This window comes from Tachypleus tridentatus, chromosome 10 (genome assembly GCF_004210375.1).
Source record: "Tachypleus tridentatus isolate NWPU-2018 chromosome 10, ASM421037v1, whole genome shotgun sequence".
NCBI lineage: Eukaryota > Metazoa > Arthropoda > Merostomata > Xiphosura > Limulidae > Tachypleus > Tachypleus tridentatus.
Genome location: NC_134834.1, coordinates 158,756,825 through 158,779,026, shown reverse-complemented (window position 1 = coordinate 158,779,026; position 22,202 = coordinate 158,756,825). Strand labels below are relative to the sequence as shown.

General features: G+C 34.8%; 1 protein-coding gene across 4 annotated transcripts in view; it reads left to right on the top strand.

Annotated features, from left to right (window-relative positions):
- LOC143230753 (dachshund homolog 1-like) overlaps nucleotides 1-21,821 on the top strand; it is a 117,125-nt gene extending 95,304 nt beyond the window's left edge. For 3 of the 4 annotated variants that reach the window (XM_076464865.1, XM_076464866.1, XM_076464862.1), the window contains 7 exons: nucleotides 2,890-3,063; nucleotides 3,425-3,640; nucleotides 5,972-6,055; nucleotides 9,263-9,403; nucleotides 12,160-12,225; nucleotides 16,096-16,153; nucleotides 19,290-21,821. In XM_076464865.1, coding sequence (XP_076320980.1) covers nucleotides 2,890-3,063; nucleotides 3,425-3,640; nucleotides 5,972-6,055; nucleotides 9,263-9,403; nucleotides 12,160-12,225; nucleotides 16,096-16,153; nucleotides 19,290-19,293 — 743 coding nt within the window. In that variant the 3' untranslated portion in view covers nucleotides 19,294-21,821. The remainder of the gene's footprint in view (nucleotides 1-2,889; nucleotides 3,064-3,424; nucleotides 3,641-5,971; nucleotides 6,056-9,262; nucleotides 9,404-12,159; nucleotides 12,226-16,095; nucleotides 16,154-19,289) is intronic. The other variant, XM_076464863.1, reaches the window with a different exon arrangement.
- Nucleotides 21,822-22,202: the final 381 nt, after the last annotated feature.

The window sequence follows — 22,202 nt, the reverse complement described above, 5'->3', positions numbered from 1 at the left end:
CTTTCCTTTTATGTTGCATATTGGGATTTATAATAATTATGTGTTTAAGAGTACTTTGTTGAAAAACCAGTTTTATTTTAAAAGTATACTAGTAGTACTGTACAGACTTTTATACCTAATTATTTGTTTATTGTGGTTAACTCTCTCCTGGTAGGACGGCAGTAAGTCTTCGGATTTACAATGCTAAAACCAGGGGTTTTAATTCCCTTATTTATCGTCCGTTATTTATATCTATTAATATGGCTACACAGCGCTATGTATGCGTGCGCTTAGGACTTTTTATCAAAATTCAAATTGCACTAAACGTAAGATATCTCAGAGTGGCTATTATTTTAAGTTTTTATTAAATCATTACATGAGGTCCTAAGACTGGAAGGTCAGCAGTGTAATCACAGGCGGAGTAACAACACTGAAATCAGAGGCTTAATTACCCGAGGTGGACAGAGTGCAGACAGACCTTTGTGTAGCTTTGCACTAAAAATCTTCCCCTCCCAGTATACTATGTTCTTTGCTACTTATGATTGACAAATAAACTATCATGTATATATTTACTTTAACTGGTCCCTCTAGGGTCAGCGGTAAGCTTTTGAATTAAACGCTAAAGAATACGTTCCCTTTTGTGGAGCCCCCCCCTTTAGTGGAGCAGCAGTATATCTGTAGACTTACACGCTAGACATCGAAATTTGATACCCGTGGTTGGCAGAGCATGGATATTCGTTAACTACAACCATCGTTTTGTGGCTAGATAGTCTGTTGTGTAGATTTGCTCTCAAACAAACAAATATACTGTAACTAAGCTATGTAATATTCTATTTTATATGTGTTTGCCAAATTAAATAAGGAAAATAGAAACCAGTATTTATTATAAATGCACATTTTAGTCGATCATACTGTATTTAATACTGTTAGTTCATTGTATTGTGTTAAAGCGATTCCTCTGTACTGCTTTTGTGTCTATTTCACTTCTTTCATCTTCGATTGTGTTCTGTCTTATGGCTATGGTTACAACACTCACTTTCCGTGGTAACAATTTTCTGCAAAGAACAGTGAAGTCAGTCTTAGGCTACACATCTTGAAGTCAATCTTAGATCGCATGTCTTGACAAAAAATCCACAGAATCTGCGCTGTAGGTGAACGTTTGTTTTCAAAACAACTTGTTACCAAACCGAAAGCCCAAACGTTAACTGAAACTACGTGTCAGGGTCTTAACACCTATGTGGTTCAAACTGCTTTGATTTCAGCTTTGTAGGCACATTTCTTAGGAGAGCAACTGTTGATTTCAAGGTTGGATGAAATCTTGTGAACTATTGACTTGAGAGACTTCGTCAACTTCAATTTCTTATTAATTATATTTTTACGGCACCAGGAGGTACACCCAGTTTTATCGCAATAACTTTTTTCAGGTTTGAGGATTCTCTTACATAACCATAACTTACATTTTATGGATGGGGTCACTATTGGGAATTGGCTGAGGTGGGGTTTCGGAGCCAGTTGATGTTGTAAGCGCACTTTTGGACCAGTTTTTCCACTTTTCGACCATGGAGAACATTCAAGATGCCCTTCTTTGAAATGTTTTGTTTTTTAGTTCCATGTTCATACCCTTCTTTGAAATGTTTTGTGTTTTGGTAACATGTTAATATTCTTATTTGAAATGTTTTGTGTTTTGGCTCCATGTTAATATTCTTATTTGAAATGTTTTGTGTTTTGGCTCCATGTTAATACCCTTCTTTGAAATGTTTTGGCTCCAATTTATTTAACAGTCTCACATCAACCATAATTTAACTCATGAGTCATTACAATATCGAATGATCGAGGATTTTCTGTAAACGAAATAAACAATTGATAAATATGTCGCTCGTATATATATGTCTTGCATGTAAGACGACAAGCTACTGTATTAGTATTTATAAGTACCAAATATACAAGTGATAAATATGTCGCTCGTATATATGTCTTACGTGTACGATGACAAGGCACTGAATTTGTATTTACAAGTACCAAATATACAAATGCTAAACAAGTCAATCGTATGTGTCTTACATGCGCGGTGCGACGACATGTCATTGCATTAGCATTTGGCCCCCCAGTACCACAGCGGTATGCCTGTGGACTTACACTACCATATTTAAAACAAATAACTATGCGTTAGACCTTGTTTACTCTACAGGTGGATTTTGTCGTAAGCCATGCAGTATCGTCCACTGACACAAGAAGTTGTCGTATTTAGCTACAAACGATAGTGTATTTGTATTTGAGATTTTGATTACTGTATTTGTATTTTGTATATATGACAAAACTACTAAGGCCATCTACCGCATTCCGTATTTTCAAACTACCAAGAGATGGAAGACAGTCAGTACCCTGCCACCCAACATCCACGGTAAAGGATTGACTGTCACTCTTATCACACACACACAGCTCAGAGTGCAGAGAACATTTGATGTATCATGGGTTCGAGAACGGCTAGCCAGCTCTGAAATCCAGAATTTTACCACGGACCCAAACCTGGCTCAAAATGTCAAACTAGCGGTTCGTGTAGCAAAATATGTCTTTGTCTTGTTTTTGCACAGCGTTATGTGTTTTATGTGAATTAAACAGTTGAAGGACAGTGTCTGTCTGCACTCCAGCTCAACCAATCATGACAGAGTTCCTCTTCAGTACTTGAATTTATTCATGGTTATGATTCTGCATAGCATAATCTCCACGTTCTGCGACAACCGAAAAATACATTGTTCCTCTTGTGAAGAATAAATATATCTGTCTATAGAACAAGTACATTTAAATGACATAATATGGCAACAAGGAACTTCATCAAGTTGTTAAGACACAGATCTGAACTCATCTTGATCAAAGATAAAGTATTTTTTTTTATCCACATTCTTTTTCTAGGTTTAGGAAAAACTGTTAATGGACACGGCCCTGTGTTAAACCTGTCTCAACACAGTAGTCGAGCGGTTGGCTACAATGGCACTAGTAATGGCGGTAAAAATGAAAGTGATGCTTCGTACAATGACCATATTGATGATGACGACAGTGAAGACGAGGGTGATGACCAAGACCATGGTAGCTTTTTTTTTTTTGTTTGGATTTTGTTAGAATCTAATTTAGAGGTTTACACGTTTTAACATTGAAGTTTTCAGAACGCATATTTGTAAAAGAACGGGAAAAATGTATTCCTAAATATTCTGTTTTGTTCGATGTAAAGGTATTAATTACACGCTTAAGATTATGCAGTGTACTTTTAGTGTAAGCTTACGTCGATGTTTTTATAAAATTATTAAATATAAATTCAAATTAGTGTTGCCCTTTACATTCCTTCATGTTCTTACTTAGGACTAAAATGCGAAAGTGTAAGTTTCTTAATTATTGCTGTTATAAATTATAATATAATCTAGATATGTTAATATATATTTGTATTTTTTAGATTTCAGTGACACCCCTGATGTGAGCAGCACCGCAAACACAGACCATCTTGCGGCTCAGAATGCGCTATTCTTTTCCAGTTTGACCGGCAGCAGTGGCGCCACCGTAGGACAGGCTATGTCTTCGATAGAGACTCTACTAAGAAATATTCAGGGGTTACTGAAAGTGGCTGCAGATAACGCTAGACAACAAGAAAGACAAATAAATATAGAAAAAGGTTGTTGATATTTCTACCTTTGACCATAGTGAAAGTCCGTCAGGTTTAGCAATTTAACATTTTGTAAACTCTTTACAAGTCGTCGTTCTGTTCACAAACAGAATAACAAGTAGCGTAACTAAACCTGACGTCTACAGCAGACGTCAACAATTAGTAGCTTAACTGAACAGCAGACGTCTACAATTAGCTGCTTAACCAAACAGCAGAGATGTTATACTTAGTAGTTTAACTAAACAGCAGATGTCTACAATTAGTTGCTTAACCAAACAGCAGAGATGTCAACACTTAGTAGCGTAACCAAACAGCAGAGATGTCTACACTCAGTAGCGTAACCAAACAGCAGAGATGTCTACACTCATTAGCGTAACCAAACAGCAGACATGTCTACACTTAGTAGCGTAACCAAACAGCAGAGATGTCTACACTCAGTAGCGTAACCAAACAGCAGAGATGTCTACACTCATTAGCGTAACCAAACAGCAGACATGTCTACACTTAGTAGCGTAACCAAACAATAGAGATCTCTACAATTTGTAGCTTAACTGAATAGCAGATATCTACAGTTAATTGCTTAACCAAACAACAGAGATGTCTACACTTAATAGTGTAACCAAACAGCAGAGATGTCTACACTTAGTAGCTTAACTGAACAGCAGACGTCTACAATTAGTAGCTTAACTGAACAGCAGACATCTACAATTAGTAGCTAACTGAACAGCAGACGTCGACAATTAGTAGGTTAACCAAACAGCAGAGATCCGTGATGACGAGAAAACCCATTTGTAGAGAAAATTATCAATGTGAAAACGGCTGGTATGGATAGAGAAAGCACTATGTAGAGGAGCAAACAAGTTTCGACTTTCTTCGGTCATCGTAAGGTTCATAAAGAAAGAAAGAGGTAACTAACCGATAGTTGATTTCATGTTTGAAGGCGGTTGTACGATTAAGTGCAGGAATGTAGAGGGCGTGCTTAGATGTTGGATATATTTATCAATATAGGTATAAAGGGGTTCCTTTATATTAGTTTATTTTGGGCTTGTCATCTTCACACGTTTTCGAACACTGCAAATCAAATAAACACAACATAACCATAGGAAACACCCAAATTCTAAATAAAGAAACAAATATAAACAAACGCAAAATTAAAGAAGCCTTATTTATGCAACAACTCAAGCCCAAAATAAACCAATACAAAGGAACACCTTTATACCTATATTAATAAATATAATCCAACATTTAAGCACGCCCTCTACAATCCTACATTCAGTTACACAACTGCCTTCAAACAAGCGGTCAGCTATCGGTCAGTTACCTCTTTCATTCTTTGTGAACCTGACGATGACCGAAGAAGGTCGAAACGTTGTTCGCTCCTCTACATAGTGCTTTCTCTATCCATACCAGCCGTTTTTACATATATAACATATAACAAACAGCAGAGATGTCTACACTTATTAGCTTAACTGAACAGCAGACGTTTACAATTAGTTGCTTAACCAAACAGCAGAGATGTCTACACTTAGTAGCTTAACTGAACAGCAGAGGTGTCTAAAATTAGTAGCTTAATCGACCAACAGAGATGTCTACAGTTACCAGATAGAGTGTGTGTGTTTTCTTATAGTAAAGCTACATCGGGCTATCTGCTGAGCCCACCTGTAGCAGACAGAGAGTTAGTCTATGATATTTCTGTCGTAGGTAAACTGTTAGTTAGATGTTAAATTAGGAATTAATAATTAATTATGCTAATACGTTTATTGAATATTGGTGATAAATGAACATTATCAGTATTTTATTCTTTTGTACGTATTAAAAACATTAAAAAGGTTTTTCGACGTTATGTAAAACACAACCAGGTGTCGTATATATTTCTATTTGTAATACGTTGAGTGCAATAGTAAATGAAGTGTGATCCTGATTGCTAAACTGCAGGTATATAAATGTACACACATAAATATCAAGATATCTAACCAGAGCTTGTTTGATTATCATCTGTTTCATTATCTGTAATGTTCGAATTGATCCTTTATAATGTGATATCTTGTAACTGAAAATATATTGTCTATCGTGCTCGTGTCGTTCGTTGAACCTTTAAAGTGTTATCTAACCCAAAATACATTGTAGTGTTCCTGTTGTTTGTTGAACAATTAAAATGTCCTTTGTAATAAGAGAGAAAATATAATACATTTCATCAAGTGTCTCTTTTTGGTCTCTTTCTAGTGTAGCCTATCATACCACTCACTTAACAGCGTTTACTATTTATTTGAGATTTTCCTTTAACAAACATTTATCTTTGAAATTCTATCAATACGAGACTTATTTGGTTCTAATTTACAGCTGAACTAAAAATGGAAGTAATGCGGGAAAGAGAACTACGAGAAAATTTGGAAAAACAAATTCTTGAAGAACAGAAGACAAAAGGTAGATTGTCACAGTTTAACTGGAATATTTGTCTAGAAAACAATAGGTAGATTGTCACAGTTTAACTAGAATATTTGTCTGGAAGACAAAAGGTAGATTGTCACAGTTTAACTAGAATATTTGTCTGGAAGACAAAAGGTAGATTGTCACAGTTTAACTAGAATATTTGTCTAGAAGACAAAAGGTAGATTGTCACAGTTTAACTAGAATATTTGTCTGGAAGACAAAAGGTAGATTGTCACAGTTTAACTAGAATATTTGTCTAGAAAACAATAGGTAGATTGTCACAGTTTAACTAGAATATTTGTCTGGAAGACAAAAGGTAGATTGTCACAGTTTAACTAGAATATTTGTCTGGAAGACAAAAGGTAGATTGTCACAGTTTAACTAGAATATTTGTCTAGAAGACAAAAGGTAGATTGTCACAGTTTAACTAGAATATTTGTCTAGAAGACAAAAGGTAGATTGTCACAGTTTAACTAGAATATTTGTCTAGAAGACAAAAGGTAGATTGTCACAGTTTAACTAGAATATTTGTCTAGAAGACAAAAGGTAGATTGTCACAGTTTAACTAGAATATTTGTCTAGAAGACAAAAGGTAGATTGTCACAGTTTAACTAGAATATTTGTCTAGAAAACAAAAGGTAGATTGTCACAGTTTAACTAGAATATTTGTCTGGAAGACAAAAGGTAGATTGTCACAGTTTAACTAGAATATTTGTCTAGAAGACAAAAGGTAGATTGTCACAGTTTAACTAGAATATTTGTCTGGAAGACAAAAGGTAGATTGTCACAGTTTAACTAGAATATTTGTCTAGAAGACAAAAGGTAGATTGTCACAGTTTAACTAGAATATTTGTCTAGAAGACAAAAGGTAGATTGTCACAGTTTAACTAGAATATTTGTCTAGAAGACAAAAGGTAGATTGTCACAGTTTAACTAGAATATTTGTCTAGAAAACAAAAGGTAGATTGTCACAGTTTAACTAGAATATTTGTCTGGAAGACAAAAGGTAGATTGTCACAGTTTAACTAGAATATTTGTCTAGAAGACAAAAGGTAGATTGTCACAGTTTAACTAGAATATTTGTCTAGAAGACAAAAGGTAGATTGTCACAGTTTAACTAGAATATTTGTCTAGAAGACAAAAGGTAGACTGTTACAGTTTAACTGGAATATTTATCTAAAAGACCAAAGTTAGGCTGTCACAGTTTAACTAGAATATTTGTCTCGCATGTATATTGCATCTTGAAAAATGTTGCATATTTGTTTTACATAATGGCTGTTAGCACAGATTATTTGTATTACTCATTTAGAAACAAGTGATTACACAAACTTTAGAATAGCGACAAAATTTTGTGTATCTATTCTTTAATGAACCCGGACGTTTTAAAGATATTTTAAAATATTTTCGACTTCAAGATTTCAGTTATGTTTCCTTCCAAAAACAACTATGAAGCACCGAAGAATATATTTTCTTTCCGCGCGCACTTTCAACAGATATCATAACATTTTCGCTTTCTATCGTATTTATACTGTATTATTCAGTACCGGAGGGATTAGGAAAAGTTGATTCTTTATAATTTATTTTTGTTAGTCTTCAAATGTTATTAAAGTATTGAGAGAGCTGAATATCTGAACAGTGGTTGAAGAAATAAAAACAGTGGCACAGTTTATTAAACGTATTCCAGTTTCCTTAATGCCCTTTTAAAAGTTATTGCTTCCTCTTACAACTTGGTAGTAACTGCAAAAATATCTCCTTTAGATTGGTTAGTGTACTTGAATCAGAGTCCACCGTTAGCCGCAAAATCAAGTCCATACTTTGGTGCTCTGTGTGGCTCCTATCTTTTCCTTTTAAACAGTGGCGGTTATATGTTTTTCTTATAGCAAAGCCACATCGGACTCTCTGCTGCGTCCACCGGGGGAAATCGAATCCCTGATTTTAGCGTTATAAATCCTTAGATTTACCGTTGTCCTAGCGAGGAACAGTAACAGTTAAATCGCACTACTCTTTATTAATAGACTAAAAGTTGGCAGTACGTGTTGTTTGCAACTTGCTTTTTATCTAGTCTGTCAATTCAAACTTAAGGACAGCTAGCTCAGATAGCCATGTATATATATAGCTTTGCTTGGTTATCCAAAACAACCATTTCTCAGATTGGATTCAGAAAAAAAGAAGCGGGTTATTTTGAAGAAATGATTTTCAATGAAGAAAGATCATCAAAGTTGGCCCGGCATGACCAGGTGGGTTAAGGCGTTCGAATCCCCGTCGCACCAAATATAATTGCCCTTTCAGCCGTGGGGGCGTTATAATGTGACGGTCAATCACACTATTCGTTGGTAAAAGAGTAGCCCAAGAGTTGGCGGTGGGTAGTGATGACTAGCTGCCTTCCCTCTAGTCTTACACTGCAAAATTAGGGAGAACTAGCACAGATAGATCTCGTGTAGCTTTGAGCGAAATTAAAAAAAAAAAACAATCATCAAAGTATCAGCCATAATCACGGTTTATGATGGAGAACCAACAGTAGTCGCCTGAATTGACATATTAGGCTGTACGTGGTCTAGTGGTCAGTGTAATAGTCTGCGGAAGGGAAAGTCCAACATTTGATCCCACAATATGTCTCGGTAAACGTTCCGCACTTTCTGTTTTGATAGTGTAAAGGAGTCCGTCTATCCCGATTAAGAGTAGCTGTGTTGACAGTGAGTGCTGTTGATTGGTTGCTCTCCCTCTGTCGGCAGTTTTAAATTAGGGACGGTAGTTAGGGCGTTCAGCTTGCAATGTGTGGATCGCAAAATCGAAACCTGTTGCAGAATGGTTTTTCATCTCTAAGGGTGTTATAAAGTAACAGTCGGTAAAGAGTAATGCAATGGGTAACGGTGGTTTTCCCTCTGGTCTATTACGCAAAAATTAAGGTCAGATAGCACAATAGCCCTCAGATGACTTTGCTTGAAATTCAACATATCAAACAAACGTCTTACTCCCTTACTGATAAGGTTCTATTCAAGTTGAAAATACCATGTAACAAGTCGACTTGGTTTACACCTTAGACTAACAAATTTCATCTTAGCTATCTAGAGTCCTATAACGATAGTAATACCTCTACTTCTAATTAGTTTATAGTACACGTTCTTCACTATACATATTTCTAAAATTAACACCTCGACAATGCTAACGATCCAGGGTTTGTTTCCTCATTCGCTGTTTCAGTTCTGTATCAGAAGAGACTAAGAAAAGAAAGAAGATCTCGCAGAAGAGTCCAGGAACAACTAGAAGCAGAAGTAAAGAAACGCTCCAACTGTGAGGGTAACTTCCACACCAATCCAACAGAAGCCCTTAGAATTTTGAACGGTAAGTTTGCGCGCTTTTGGCGTCCTGATTTCAAGTATTAATTCTTCAATACGTATATATCAATAAATACAGCTTTGTAAAGTCTGAGCCCGGCATGGCCAAGCGCGTAAGGCGTGCGACTCGTAATCTGAGGGTTGCGGGTTCGCATCCCCGTCGCGCCAAACATGCTCGCCCTTTCAGCGTGGGGGCGTTATAATGTTACGGTCAATCCCACTATTCGTTGGTAAAAGAGTAGCCCAAGAGTTGGCGATGGGTGGTGATGACTAGCTGCCTTCCCTCTAGTCTTACACTGCTAAATTAGGGACGGCTAGCACAGATAGCCCTCGAGTAGCTTTGTGCGAAATTCCAAAACAAACAAACAAACAAACTTGTAAAGTCTGTAGCAGGAACCGACACAGAGGAATGAGTCATTATATATGTTGCTACAAGTACAAGTCAGACTTTTATACGTTCTATAATATATTTATAGGTACTATTTAGCACTGATTATTTTAGAAGAGTTTACTTTAGACCTGAAATGTTCAGGTTTTGACAGCGCAGATTATCATTTACTTGTATTATTTTGGTCTTAAACAGCCACTTATTTAGCATGTGAGTGTTGAATGTAGTAATATATGTATATTATGTACGTGTGTGTATATTTATTATGATATCAAAAAGAACAGTATTGCTGTCAAACTTCAACAAACATGTATGTGATTAAGTTCCTTATAAATAGTTTGTGCGATTCGACATGAAAGAGTATATAAGAGAGCAAGATAAACGTGAAAATAGTAAACATTGTAAAATAATATCGAAGTTGAATATACATACATGAGCCGTGCTGTGTTTCTGACAGCATAACAAACCGAATTTAATGGAAAAATTGAGGCACAGTGTGTTGTAGTACAATGAACAAACCCTAGCTGTAACAAGACGAATTCGTTGAGTGCAAACAGGATAATATTAGATTCAAATTCCTACGGTGGGTCATTGGTAAGTTTATGGACTACAATGATAAAATCAAGAGTTCGATTTCTTATGACGAATAAAATGCATATATCCTCTTGTGTGACTTTGCACCAAATAAACATCAAATCATTTTGAATTCTGAAAATCAGGTTTCCATACCTTTGGTGGAGAGAGCAAAGACAGATCGCTATGTGGTGTTGTGCTTAACAACAAACGATAACAAGTTGAATTCAAAATTAAGAAACTAAAATATAGGGCTATTCAAGAGTCACTATTAATATTGGAGCTCACACAAGATAGTAAACAGAGATCAAAAGATCTGTGACCCCCACCTGTTTATCTATTTTATGGGGCGTGAATTTTGAATAACCCTGAGATGTTTGTAAACAACTCCATTGGATTTAAAACAAAAAAGACACAAAAGGAGACAAAACTTGGTGTTACATTCACACTTATCAGTAATTTTAACACGATTATGGTTTTTTGTCGAGTATTTGCAAGAAACGACAGAATAATTTCCAAACCCTCTTCTAAAACATTATAAATTCATGTTAAAACTCGCAAGACGAACATTATAATAAAAATATAATAACTGTGAAATGCACAAATGAGTACAAAGAAAGTCTCAACTTGAAACTTATTATGTCTTACAAATTAACTGTATTTAGAAAAATAAGTTTAATATGGGCCTATTGAGAATTGCAAGTTTTAATGATAATGCATTCGATATGATACATTTGTTGATGAAGTTTGTGACATGGTACATTCTGTTGATGAAGTTTGTGACATGGTACATTCTGTTGACGAAGTTTGCGACGTGGTACAGTCTGTTTGTTTGTTTGTTTTGGAATTTCGCACAAAGCTACTCGAGGGCTATCTGTGCTAGCCGTCCCTAATTTAGCAGTGTAAGACTAGAGGGAAGGCAGATCGTCATCACCACCCACCGCCAACTCTTGGGCTACTCTTTTACCAACAAATAGTAGGATTGACCGTCACATTATACACATCCACGGCTGGGAGGGCGAGCATGTTTAGCGCGACGCGGGCGCGAACCCGCGACCCTCGGATTACGAGTCGCACGCCTTACGGGCTTGGCCATGCCAGGCCGGCGTCTATGATATTATATATGTCAGGTTTCTTAATAAGAGTATTAAGTTGCTATCTTCTCTTTTTTTTTTTCAATTAGTATCGAAAACATAGTTTTCCAAGAGTTTTAGTTTTGTGAAATTCATTCTCTGTGTTTAGATAACAAAATAACTAAAACTCCTCATTTCTGATTCAAAATTGGTGGAAAGGGATCGACAATATTTTATAATGGTAAGTTTTCGGTGCATGAATACTAACACTCATCAAGATAACCAAAAGCCGAACCAGAATTGCTTTGCTTGTTTGTTTGTTTTGGAATTTCGCGTAAAGCTACACGATGGCTAGCCGTTCCTAATTTTGTAATGTAAGACTAGAGGGTAGGCAGCTAGTCATCACCACCCACCGTCAACTCTTGGGATACTCTTTTACCAACGAATAGTGGGATTGACCGTCGCATTATAACGTCCCCACGGCTGAAAGGGCAAGCATGTTTGGTGCGACGGGGATTCAAACCCGCGACCCTCAGATTACGAGTCGAGCGCCTAAACCCACATGGCCATGCCAAGCCGAACCAGAATTGCATCAGAGTATCTGTAGATAATGGTGTTAAGATATTAGGACGATTAAGGTTTATTGGCCAATCATCTAACCTGTTTGTGACAAGTGATTGTTAACATTAAAGGTTTCTTAAGTTTTTGTTTTGTTTGGTTTTTTTGCAGAATCTCTACCACAAGATTTGGATAGGGACCAGATCGGACGCTTAGAGGAAGAATGCAAAGACCAAGGTCAGTATTTACACATTTGTATATAATGCTACAAATTTGCAAATAAATTCTAAAAGTTAAGGAGAATTACATTTTTACTATACCTTTTTTGCAGTTTCATAGAGCAGGGTTTCCCAAATTTCTCAGCTCAGCATAGGACCTTATTTAAGTATTTAATTAAAATTGTAAGTATTACCACCCTCACATATTGTACTTCCCCAGTGGGTCAGCGGTAAGTTTACAGAGGTTCGATTCCCTGCGGTAGACATGGCAGATAGCCAGGTATGGCTTTACCTAAAATGCATGCATATAGTCAATAACATACATTAATTGCATAAACAACATTGTGTAGTGATATTTATCACTATTTCATTTACAGACTACTTTGTGGGTAAAGATCCAGCATATCGCCTACTACTGGTCCCCTGGCCTACTTGATTTCACTTGGTACTGAAAAAATAAAATCAAACTTGCATTTTGGACCAACTCACAGACCACATTTTGAGAAACATTACAATAGACAAAATTCCCACTGTAAATATTACTTTGTTTCATGTCCAAGAAACTCTAAACATAATGTTTACACTTCTTCTGAAGTTCCTTTAGAACTATCTGATGAAACCCAGTTTAGGAACCACTGTGATAGAGTATTCAACCATGTTCTCTTGTCTGTGATTTGTCTGTCTTCACTTGGGGGTTTCTGTGTTTCGAGAAATCTGTTTTGATTATTTCATGACCAGATGTCTCTAATTGCCTAAATAGTTTATTCTCTTTATATGACAACTCGTATAAAGATTAGTAAGAGGCTCACACTTTACACGTTTTTTATATGGTGATTTTTAGAAGAATATTAACTGTCAAAATCATTAGTTTTCTATGTTTATTTTTCTATACTTAACATTGTATCTTCTCGAGATTGAAAGTGAATTGAAGCTAAGAATCGAGATAATATGTTTAGAATGTCGATTAAAAGAGTATTGACATAATAGATGCAGTAATCTTAGAAAGAACAAAAATACTCAGTTCATTCAAAGTTAAGCAGAAACAAGTTATACAATCAGAGATGTAAGCAGAAATAAGTTATACAATCAGGGATGTAAGCAGAAATAAGTTATACATTCAGGGATGTAAGCAGAAACAAGTTATACATTCAGAGATGTAAGTAAAAACAAGTTATATAATCAGGGATGTAAGCAGAAACAAGTTATAGAATGAGAGATGTAAGCAGAAACAAGTTATACAAGCAGCGATGTAAGCAGAAACAAGTTATACAATCAGAGATGTAAGCAGAAACAAGTTATACAATAAGAGATGTAAGCAGAAATAAGTTATACAATCAGGGATGTAAGCAGAAATAAGTTATACATTCAGGGATGTAAGCAGAAACACGTTATACATTCAGGGATGTAAGCAAAAACAAGTTATATAATCAGGGATGTAAGCAGAAACAAGTTATAAAATCAGAGATGTAAGCAGAAACAAGTTATACAAGCAGCGATGTAAGCAGAAACAAGTTATACAAGCAGCGATGTAAGCAGAAACAAGTTATATAATCAGGGATGTAAGCAGAAACAAGTTATACAATCAGAGATGTAAGCAGAAACAAGTTATACAATAAGAGATGTAAGCAGAAATAAGTTATACAATCAGGGATGTAAGCAGAAATAAGTTATACATTCAGGGATGTAAGCAGAAACAAGTTATACATTCAGGGATGTAAGCAAAAACAAGTTATATAATCAGGGATGTAAGCAGAAACAAGTTATAAAATCAGAGATGTAAGCAGAAACAAGTTATACAAGCAGCGATGTAAGCAGAAATAAGTTATACATTCAGGGATGTAAGCAGAAACAAGTTATACATTCAGGGATGTAAGCAAAAACAAGTTATATAATCAGGGATGTAAGCAAAAACAAGTTATATAATCAGGGATGTAAGCAAAAACAAGTTATATAATCAGGGATGTAAGCAGAAACAAGTTATAAAATCAGAGATGTAAGCAGAAACAAGTTATACAAGCAGCGATGTAAGCAGAAACAAGTTATACAATCAGAGATGTAAGCAGAAATAAGTTATACAATCAGGGATGTAAGCAGAAACAAGTTATACATTCAGGGATGTAAGCAAAAACAAGTTATATAATCAGGGATGTAAGCAGAAACAAGTTATAGAATCAGAGATGTAAGCAGAAACAAGTTATACAAGCAGCGATGTAAGCAGAAACAAGTTATATAATCAGAGATGTAAGCAGAAACAAGTTATACAAGCAGCGATGTAAGCAGATACAAGTTATACAAGCAGCGATGTAAGCAGAAACAAGTTATACAATCAGAGATGTAAGCAGATACAAGTTATACAAGCAGCGATGTAAGCAGATACAAGTTATACAAGCAGCGATGTAAGCAGAAACAAGTTATATAATCAGAGATGTAAGCAGAAACAAGTTATACAAGCAGCGATGTAAGCAGATACAAGTTATACAAGCAGCGATGTAAGCAGATACAAGTTATACAATCAGAGATGTAAGCAGAAATAAGTTATACAATCAGGGATGTAAGCAGAAATAAGTTATACATTCAGGGATGTAAGCAGAAACAAGTTATATAATCAGGGATGTAAGCAGAAACAAGTTATAGAATCAGAGATGTAAGCAGAAACAAGTTATACAAGCAGCGATGTAAGCAGAAACAAGTTATATAATCAGGGATGTAAGCAGAAATAAGTTATACAATCAGGGATGTAAGCAGAAATAACTTATGAGGTCATGGATGTAAATTGAAACAAGTTATAATGTTAGGAATGTAAGTAGAAAGAAGTTATACAGTCAATGATGTAAGCAGAAAAAGTTATCTAAGCATATACAAATTCTGAAATGTGGCTGAAATTTTTTGTTTTTAGGATTTATGTAAAAGAAATGCTCTTTGAAATGTTAGTCATGTTCGTATACACTTGTGATAGAACATGTATTTTACCCAACGTTTGGAAGTGTCAGTCTATGTTTCTTTGTTTATGGCAAAGCTACTACGATGTGGACACAGAGAAATTTGAATTTCGTCATTTCTTTACCAACGAGTTATGGTACTGATTTTCAACTTATAACTCCTTCGTGGTTCACGTTATTTTCATGTCTACTCTTTGGCAGAATCCATTTTTTACCCAGTGTTAGCCATGAACATACCTATCTTAAACCTAAAATACTTGCTTCAGCTATTTATTAGGTTCGTTGCTAAACATAAAACTACATAATGAGCTATCAGTGCTCTGGCCACCACTGGTATCGAAACTCGATTTTTTAGTGTTCTGAGAGCTCAGAATTACCGCTGAGCCACTGGTAGTTTTATTAAGTGTGCTACTAACATCTTTGTGTAATGTTTCTGATATTCATACTAACAACTTCATGAGGGTTTAATTTATTACAAAGTTTCGATAATATTATTTTAAATCAAACTGTTGGTCTTCGCGTTTCTCATGCTTTTATAAATGTTTATGGTTGTGCAAATAATTCATTTGCAATTATTATGTGTTACCTCAAGTTATATATTATCAGTTCGTTCAAAAGTAGGTCGTAATAAAGTAGAAGACTCTCATAAAAAGTTTCTACGGCTTTCGTTTATACGTATTTATACTATTTGCTTAAAGCAAATTCAGCATTGGTGAATGTTGTTCACGCCGCGAAACAAATAAGTTTCAATTATATCTGCGAGACGTGATGTTCGAACAAAACAATGTGTATATTTGGAACATTTGTACATTTCTGTGTTATAAACATTTCAACTTATTATTCTTGTGGTCTTTAGACTAACTAATGAACTTTCTATACTGTTTCATTTGTGCTCCTACGTTTCATCCCCCGCGGTTTTTAGTGTTCATCCTAACTTCTTTCCCCCGTAGATATCTCAGTTTCTCTGGCTGCCTCTACGACGACTCCAGACTCTAGCCCTTCCATCAGGTAACCATAGCAACCCTAATTAATGAAGTTATTTAATCTCATAAGAACTTGTGAATGTCTTAATTTAATCTTTTTATCTCCAGTGAAAGACCCCATAGAGTATCATAAGACTTGCATCAAGTGAGTTTTGTTATTCAACATATTTACCTCAGTACAAGTATGACCCTGATGATGTGTGTAAGGGCTAGTCAACCTCACAGACACGGTTTCAGTGTAGTACATAGAATAAAACAGGTTTGCTTTAAGAACTACTCAACATTGCTCTTGAACAGCATTTCTTACTTTATGACACCTAACGAAGATACTTCTTAGAAAATAGAACTTTGCTGAATTAGCTCGTTTCACGTTTAGGAAAATGGCGGATTATCCACCAAATAAATAATTTCCATATTATTCATGCAGTTCAATATTGCAAATTACAAGAATGTTATGAACGATTCTTTAAGCTCTTAAGAGAAAGTCTGCTCAATGTTATTTCAGTTTTTTTACAGTCATGGTTCTTGTACAAAGTGGAAAAATTAATGTTTTATTGTCATTAATGGTTTATAATAATTCTATTCACGCCCCCTTTTTCCTTTCTCAGTTGTTCAATATTTGTTGTTTTACAACAATTTCGTGACAAACTCAACTCAGTGTTTTGAAAGTTACATCATTGCTTCTCCTTTAAAGCATACACCTGTTCCTTTCGTGATGGCCCTGATGAAAAGCTAAACATTAGTTAGGCAACGATCGTAATTTAATGATGAACAAACATCACAAGCACATTCATCTTATTATAAGGCAATTTATACAGTATATATAATAAATAATTTAACTCAATATAACAGATAAAAGATGTAAAGGAATTATTTGTAAACCATAAACATTTATAAGAAAAATAATAAATGAGTATTAAAACGTAAAGTTAGAGATTAAACGTAGTAAAACAGTGAAGCAAATATGACATAAGATAAAACACTAAACATATATGTGTGTGTGTACTTAGTCAATCAAAAGTACGTTTGAATCATCAGAAATGGAGTCATTTAAAGCATTCATATTTAAAGTTGTATTTTATAATTGCTTATTAAGGTATAAATGCTTATACTTTTTCAAATAACTCTTTAAATTTGTTGGGTGTTATCTTGAGTTATATTTGCTGAATCTTCAGCAAGTTTATATCTTCCAAAGTGTTGAATAAACAAATATTTATTATCTCCATAGTAATGTTAATATTCATCGTTAAACTTCATCACAGAGAAATGCGCCACCTATAACAGACCACAAATGTTACTTTTCCTGAGTGTTGAATGTGTTGTGAACCGTGTCACGTGTTCTCCTAAACCTATAACCTCTGTATACCGTAGCTTCAATTTCGAAGGCGTTCTGGCTGTATTAGCTTAACTAACAGTCTTCACTGTTTTGGAGGACACTTTGGATTTATTAATTATTAGTTTTGTTTATCTCCAAACTTTTAATTGAAATATCAAGGTAGAATCTAAACCGTTAACAAGACTGGACGTGACTTGTTGACCAGCCTACCAGACTGTGGCCAGTGACATAAAATCCGCTTCTACATTTCCGGGTGTGGATGTGTTATAAGAAGGACAGCCAAATCCCTTTATTGATTGGTCTCGACATGGCCAGGTGGTTCAGGCACTCGACTCGTAATCAGAGGGTCGCGGATTCGAATCCCTGTCACACCAAACATACTTGTCCTTTCAGCCGTAGACGCGTTAGAATGTGATGGTGAATCCCATTATTAATTGGTAAAAGAGTAGCCCAAGAGTTGGCGGTGAGTGGTGATGACTAGCTGCCTTCCTTCTAGTCTAACACAGCAAAACTAGGGACAGCTAGCGCGGGTAGCTCTCGTGTAGCTTTGCGCGAAATTCAAAACCAAACCTTTATTGATTATGGTTGTCTAAAAGTTGGTGGTAGTCTGATAAGTACAGGTACTCCTTGAGTAGCTTTGCGCGTGTATTCATAACTAACAAAGCCGTGATAATGAGTGGTGCGTGTTTCAATCATCAACTTGTGAATATAATGTATTTAAGTTATGTAAGATTCCCTAAAGCAACTCTTCTGAGATATACTACATAAACTACCTAACTATTACCAGTTGTTCTAATTTTATAATCTTGAAGACAAATACAATATGGATTCATAAATACAAGCTAGGACTTATCTTACATGAGCAAAGCAAATATTTGATTTGTATGTACGTGTTTTAGTAAGAAATATTGTGTTAAGAATAACACACTTATGTTGTTATTTCACGGCAGGATTGTTAGAAGTTGTTTAAACGTAAAACAGAAATATTGTTATAAAATTGTATAGAGAAAAACACCTCTTGATAACAAAGCCAGTTTCACTTCTCTGTAGCAACCTATTTAATTTCAGTTATTCATCAAGTTAAAACACAGACGTTGTTATGAAGTCATACAAGAAAAACACTCGATCACAAAGTGGCCAAGCGGTTAGAGTGCTCAACTCGAAATTAATGGTTGAGAATCACCGGCACACCCAACATGCTGCCATTGAGGCATTATAATGTGCGAGCAATCGCAGTATTCGTTAGTAAAAGAGTAGACTAAGAGTTGACGGTGAGTTGTGATGACTAGTTATCATCCCTCTAGTCTTTGCCATAAACAAAACAAGCATATACACACTATATATATAGCTAATAGTAGACTTAGTATAAACCTTTCTTTGTAATTTTTACAAACCTCATTTGATGCAAGGTCAAAACATTCAGTTTGAGGAGAAGCCAGAACACCGAGTAATTGGTTCAAATGTACTCCATTTTATCAATCGCAAACAGTTTCGAACCCCTTGTTGCTGCTGTATTCTCAACCTTACAGCTTATCACAATGTTGTAAGTTGAGATAGCAACATTCAGAACTTGTCAAGTAATGCACACTATGGCTTAACAAGATGTGATGAATTATGATTTTCATCTTCTCAATTTGTAAGTTTTGTTCCAAACTCTTAAAACCATGGACTTCATTTTAAAACTGCGCACATCGGTTTTTAACTCAGAATTCCGTTACACTGTGATAGTATGATTTTTTTGTGAAAGGAACTAATCTTTATTATTTCTTTATAATTATTTTTGTTAATTACAAGTGTTCTCTAACTATTCTTATTGTTCTGACAGCTGACGCCATTTGGAAGAGTGGAGGCATTTAATAGCATTACTCCTCTCTCTGGAATCGTCTGGTCAGACAGCCGCCCCGTGATGTAGTCAGTTTCTCGTGCATGTGACGTCAAGACATGAATGTTGCTTCTTCCGTTCTTTTCAAAGAACAGTAAATCACCTAACCTTCTCCTTGACTGTCATTAATGCAAATACAGATTTTTGTTTGTTACTAAGAAAGAAGCGTTTGTTTGTATTTCAGCAGGGAAGTTGTTACACAAAAATTCATAAAACATTTATTTATTAAGCCTTCATTACTGAGCAAGATCATGTCGTAGTTTGTTTTCTTTTGTCCCCGTTAGGTAGTATCGAGTCATAATAAGTTATATTCATCATTTGTAATATTTTCAACCTCATTCTTGAAAACATTTTTCCTTTTTTCATATTTTTGTGTGGATATATTTATTTATTTTAAAAAGTGAAATTCAATTCTAAACAGTTAACTGGAACTGTTTCTAGATTAACGTTTTTTGACAGAATACAAAATAGATTATTCGACTTCGGATGATGTAGCAACTCGTTTACAAGTGACATGCGCAACAGCAAGTTAGCCATACCATGTTGTCCTTGAATTACATAGTTAGAGATGCTACTTTATATATACCGTTTCACTTTGTCCAGTTCATCTTTCTAACATGTGAGTCGAACTGTTATAATCAACATTAAGCTACAACGGAGTGATTCTGTAAATGTTAATTTTCAAAGTTTTGGGACATCCAGAACTATAATTCAATAATATACAAAACTCCAGGGCTTAGCTTCTGGCAAAATGACGGCTTCATGTAGAGGAACTTGTAGAAACGACCGTAACCACCTAAAAGTAAGACGTACATATCATTGTTCGTGACTATTGTATACATTTTCATAGCTTCTTATTGTATAACCCAGTGAGAAATATTGTATAGCGAACGACGTAGCAATTTAATGTTATTAAATACAACAATTTCTTCACTTTTGTATTGTAATATCTGTTTTTGGTATCAACTACTAGTACTACTAGCATAATATATGAACTACCACTAGTATAATATCTGAATTACCATTACTGTAGCATCTGAATCACCAATATTGTAATGTCTGAATTATCACAACTGTAAAATCTGAATTACCAATATTGTGATTTCAGAATTACCATTACTGTAACCTATGAATTACTAATACTGTAATGTTGGAATTACTACTATAGTGTAACATCTAAACTACTATTAGTGTAATATCTGAAGTATCACTAATTTATCCTAATGAAAAACGCCTTAGGTGCATTACATGAACTACTACCACTAATATATGTAGTCCTGTGACGTAACTACAATAGCTACAGCTGCGAATGAGTTATAGCGAGAAAGATAATTATCCTACATGTGTAATCAAAAATTAAATTTTGAAAACTTAATTTTGCGCAGTTCAGTTACAATACCAATGTCTAATTCTTGTGACTTAGGCTGAACTTTCTCACTCATGTGATGGATATAATTTTCTAGTTTAAATAATTAATTATAATGGTTAAATCAGTAGGTAAGAAACAAAAAATTATATAGAAATATTAGATAAGGTTTAACCTTTAATAAAGATAGAAAAGTCTTACATATTACAGTTTTACATTAAAAATCTCTCTATTGGGAATAAACGTTGTTAAGCTTTCACTAGTCACTTCGCATGTTTCAGCTTCGCAATATATATTGAGGTTTAAACATAGCCAACAACTTATTTATAGGATCATTTAAGCATTTCATTTATGTTATGATATATTATAATAAAAATAAGTTTCTGCTTCATAATTAGAAACACACACCCAAACATAGTGTTGTTTAGTTCGAAAACTTGTTACTGTTAAGATGACTTGATGCACTGTACAGCTAAGTTTAACACTAGACTTAAAAACACCTATTTTCCGCAACTTGAAGAAGTTACATTTTGCGGAATGTTAGCAGTTCTTTGTTGTTTGTGTGCATATTTTATTTAACGGGTATATATATTGGCAAAAAATACATATACTTACATTGTAATTGGCATAAATCTTTGCTCTTTACTAATTTATGTTGCTTTTAGTAGGATATGTTTTGTATGATGAAAAGTCAGTAATAAATGTATGACTAGTAAGGTCAATTGCCCTAATTCATTACTATGACGTCACAGTAAGTCTTACAGTGATAATTGTTTTACAAGTGAATAACATTAAGTTTTTATTTCTGCCTAAGCTAGAAAACTATTGTAAATAAAAGTGCGAATTTCGGGAAATTTGTCAATGGATTATAAATGATTATTTAATCAATGTGTTGTAAAGTAGTTTACAGTGAAAGGACTGTTATTTCTGTTTTGTGTGGTCGTTATTTCTCTACAAAATTTTAACTAGTAATGTAGTCGCAATTTAAACTTTGCAAATGTGAAGCAAAATGTATTATTTTTGTTTTGCATTATGTTGTGTCGTTTTATATATATATATACATATATATATCCGTGTTTGTATAGTGAAATAAACCATACTCTAATTTATGTTGTGAAGTATATGATATTGCCTGTTTCATACCATTACCCACATGAACTGTGTTTGAACGTAGCTTAATATATGCTCACAACTGAGGGGATATTTTAAGCTTCAACATAAGCCTTCATCTCTTACATACGTTGTTTACTGAACAACCATATGACTTACAGTTTAGCCAATGACTTGCTTCACGCTACATTCTAATGGAAGTTCTCGACTATCATTGATGCACGTCTCTCCTTACAACGTTTCGTAGAAAGCTACAACACAGTTATAATACTCTCTGGGCTTACAGTAACCGAGAGCTTTCTGTAAGTGCTGTTATCTAATAAAACAGTGTTTTGCAAGGGGTCAGTATTTCATGATATTAAATCTGTGAATTACCTAAC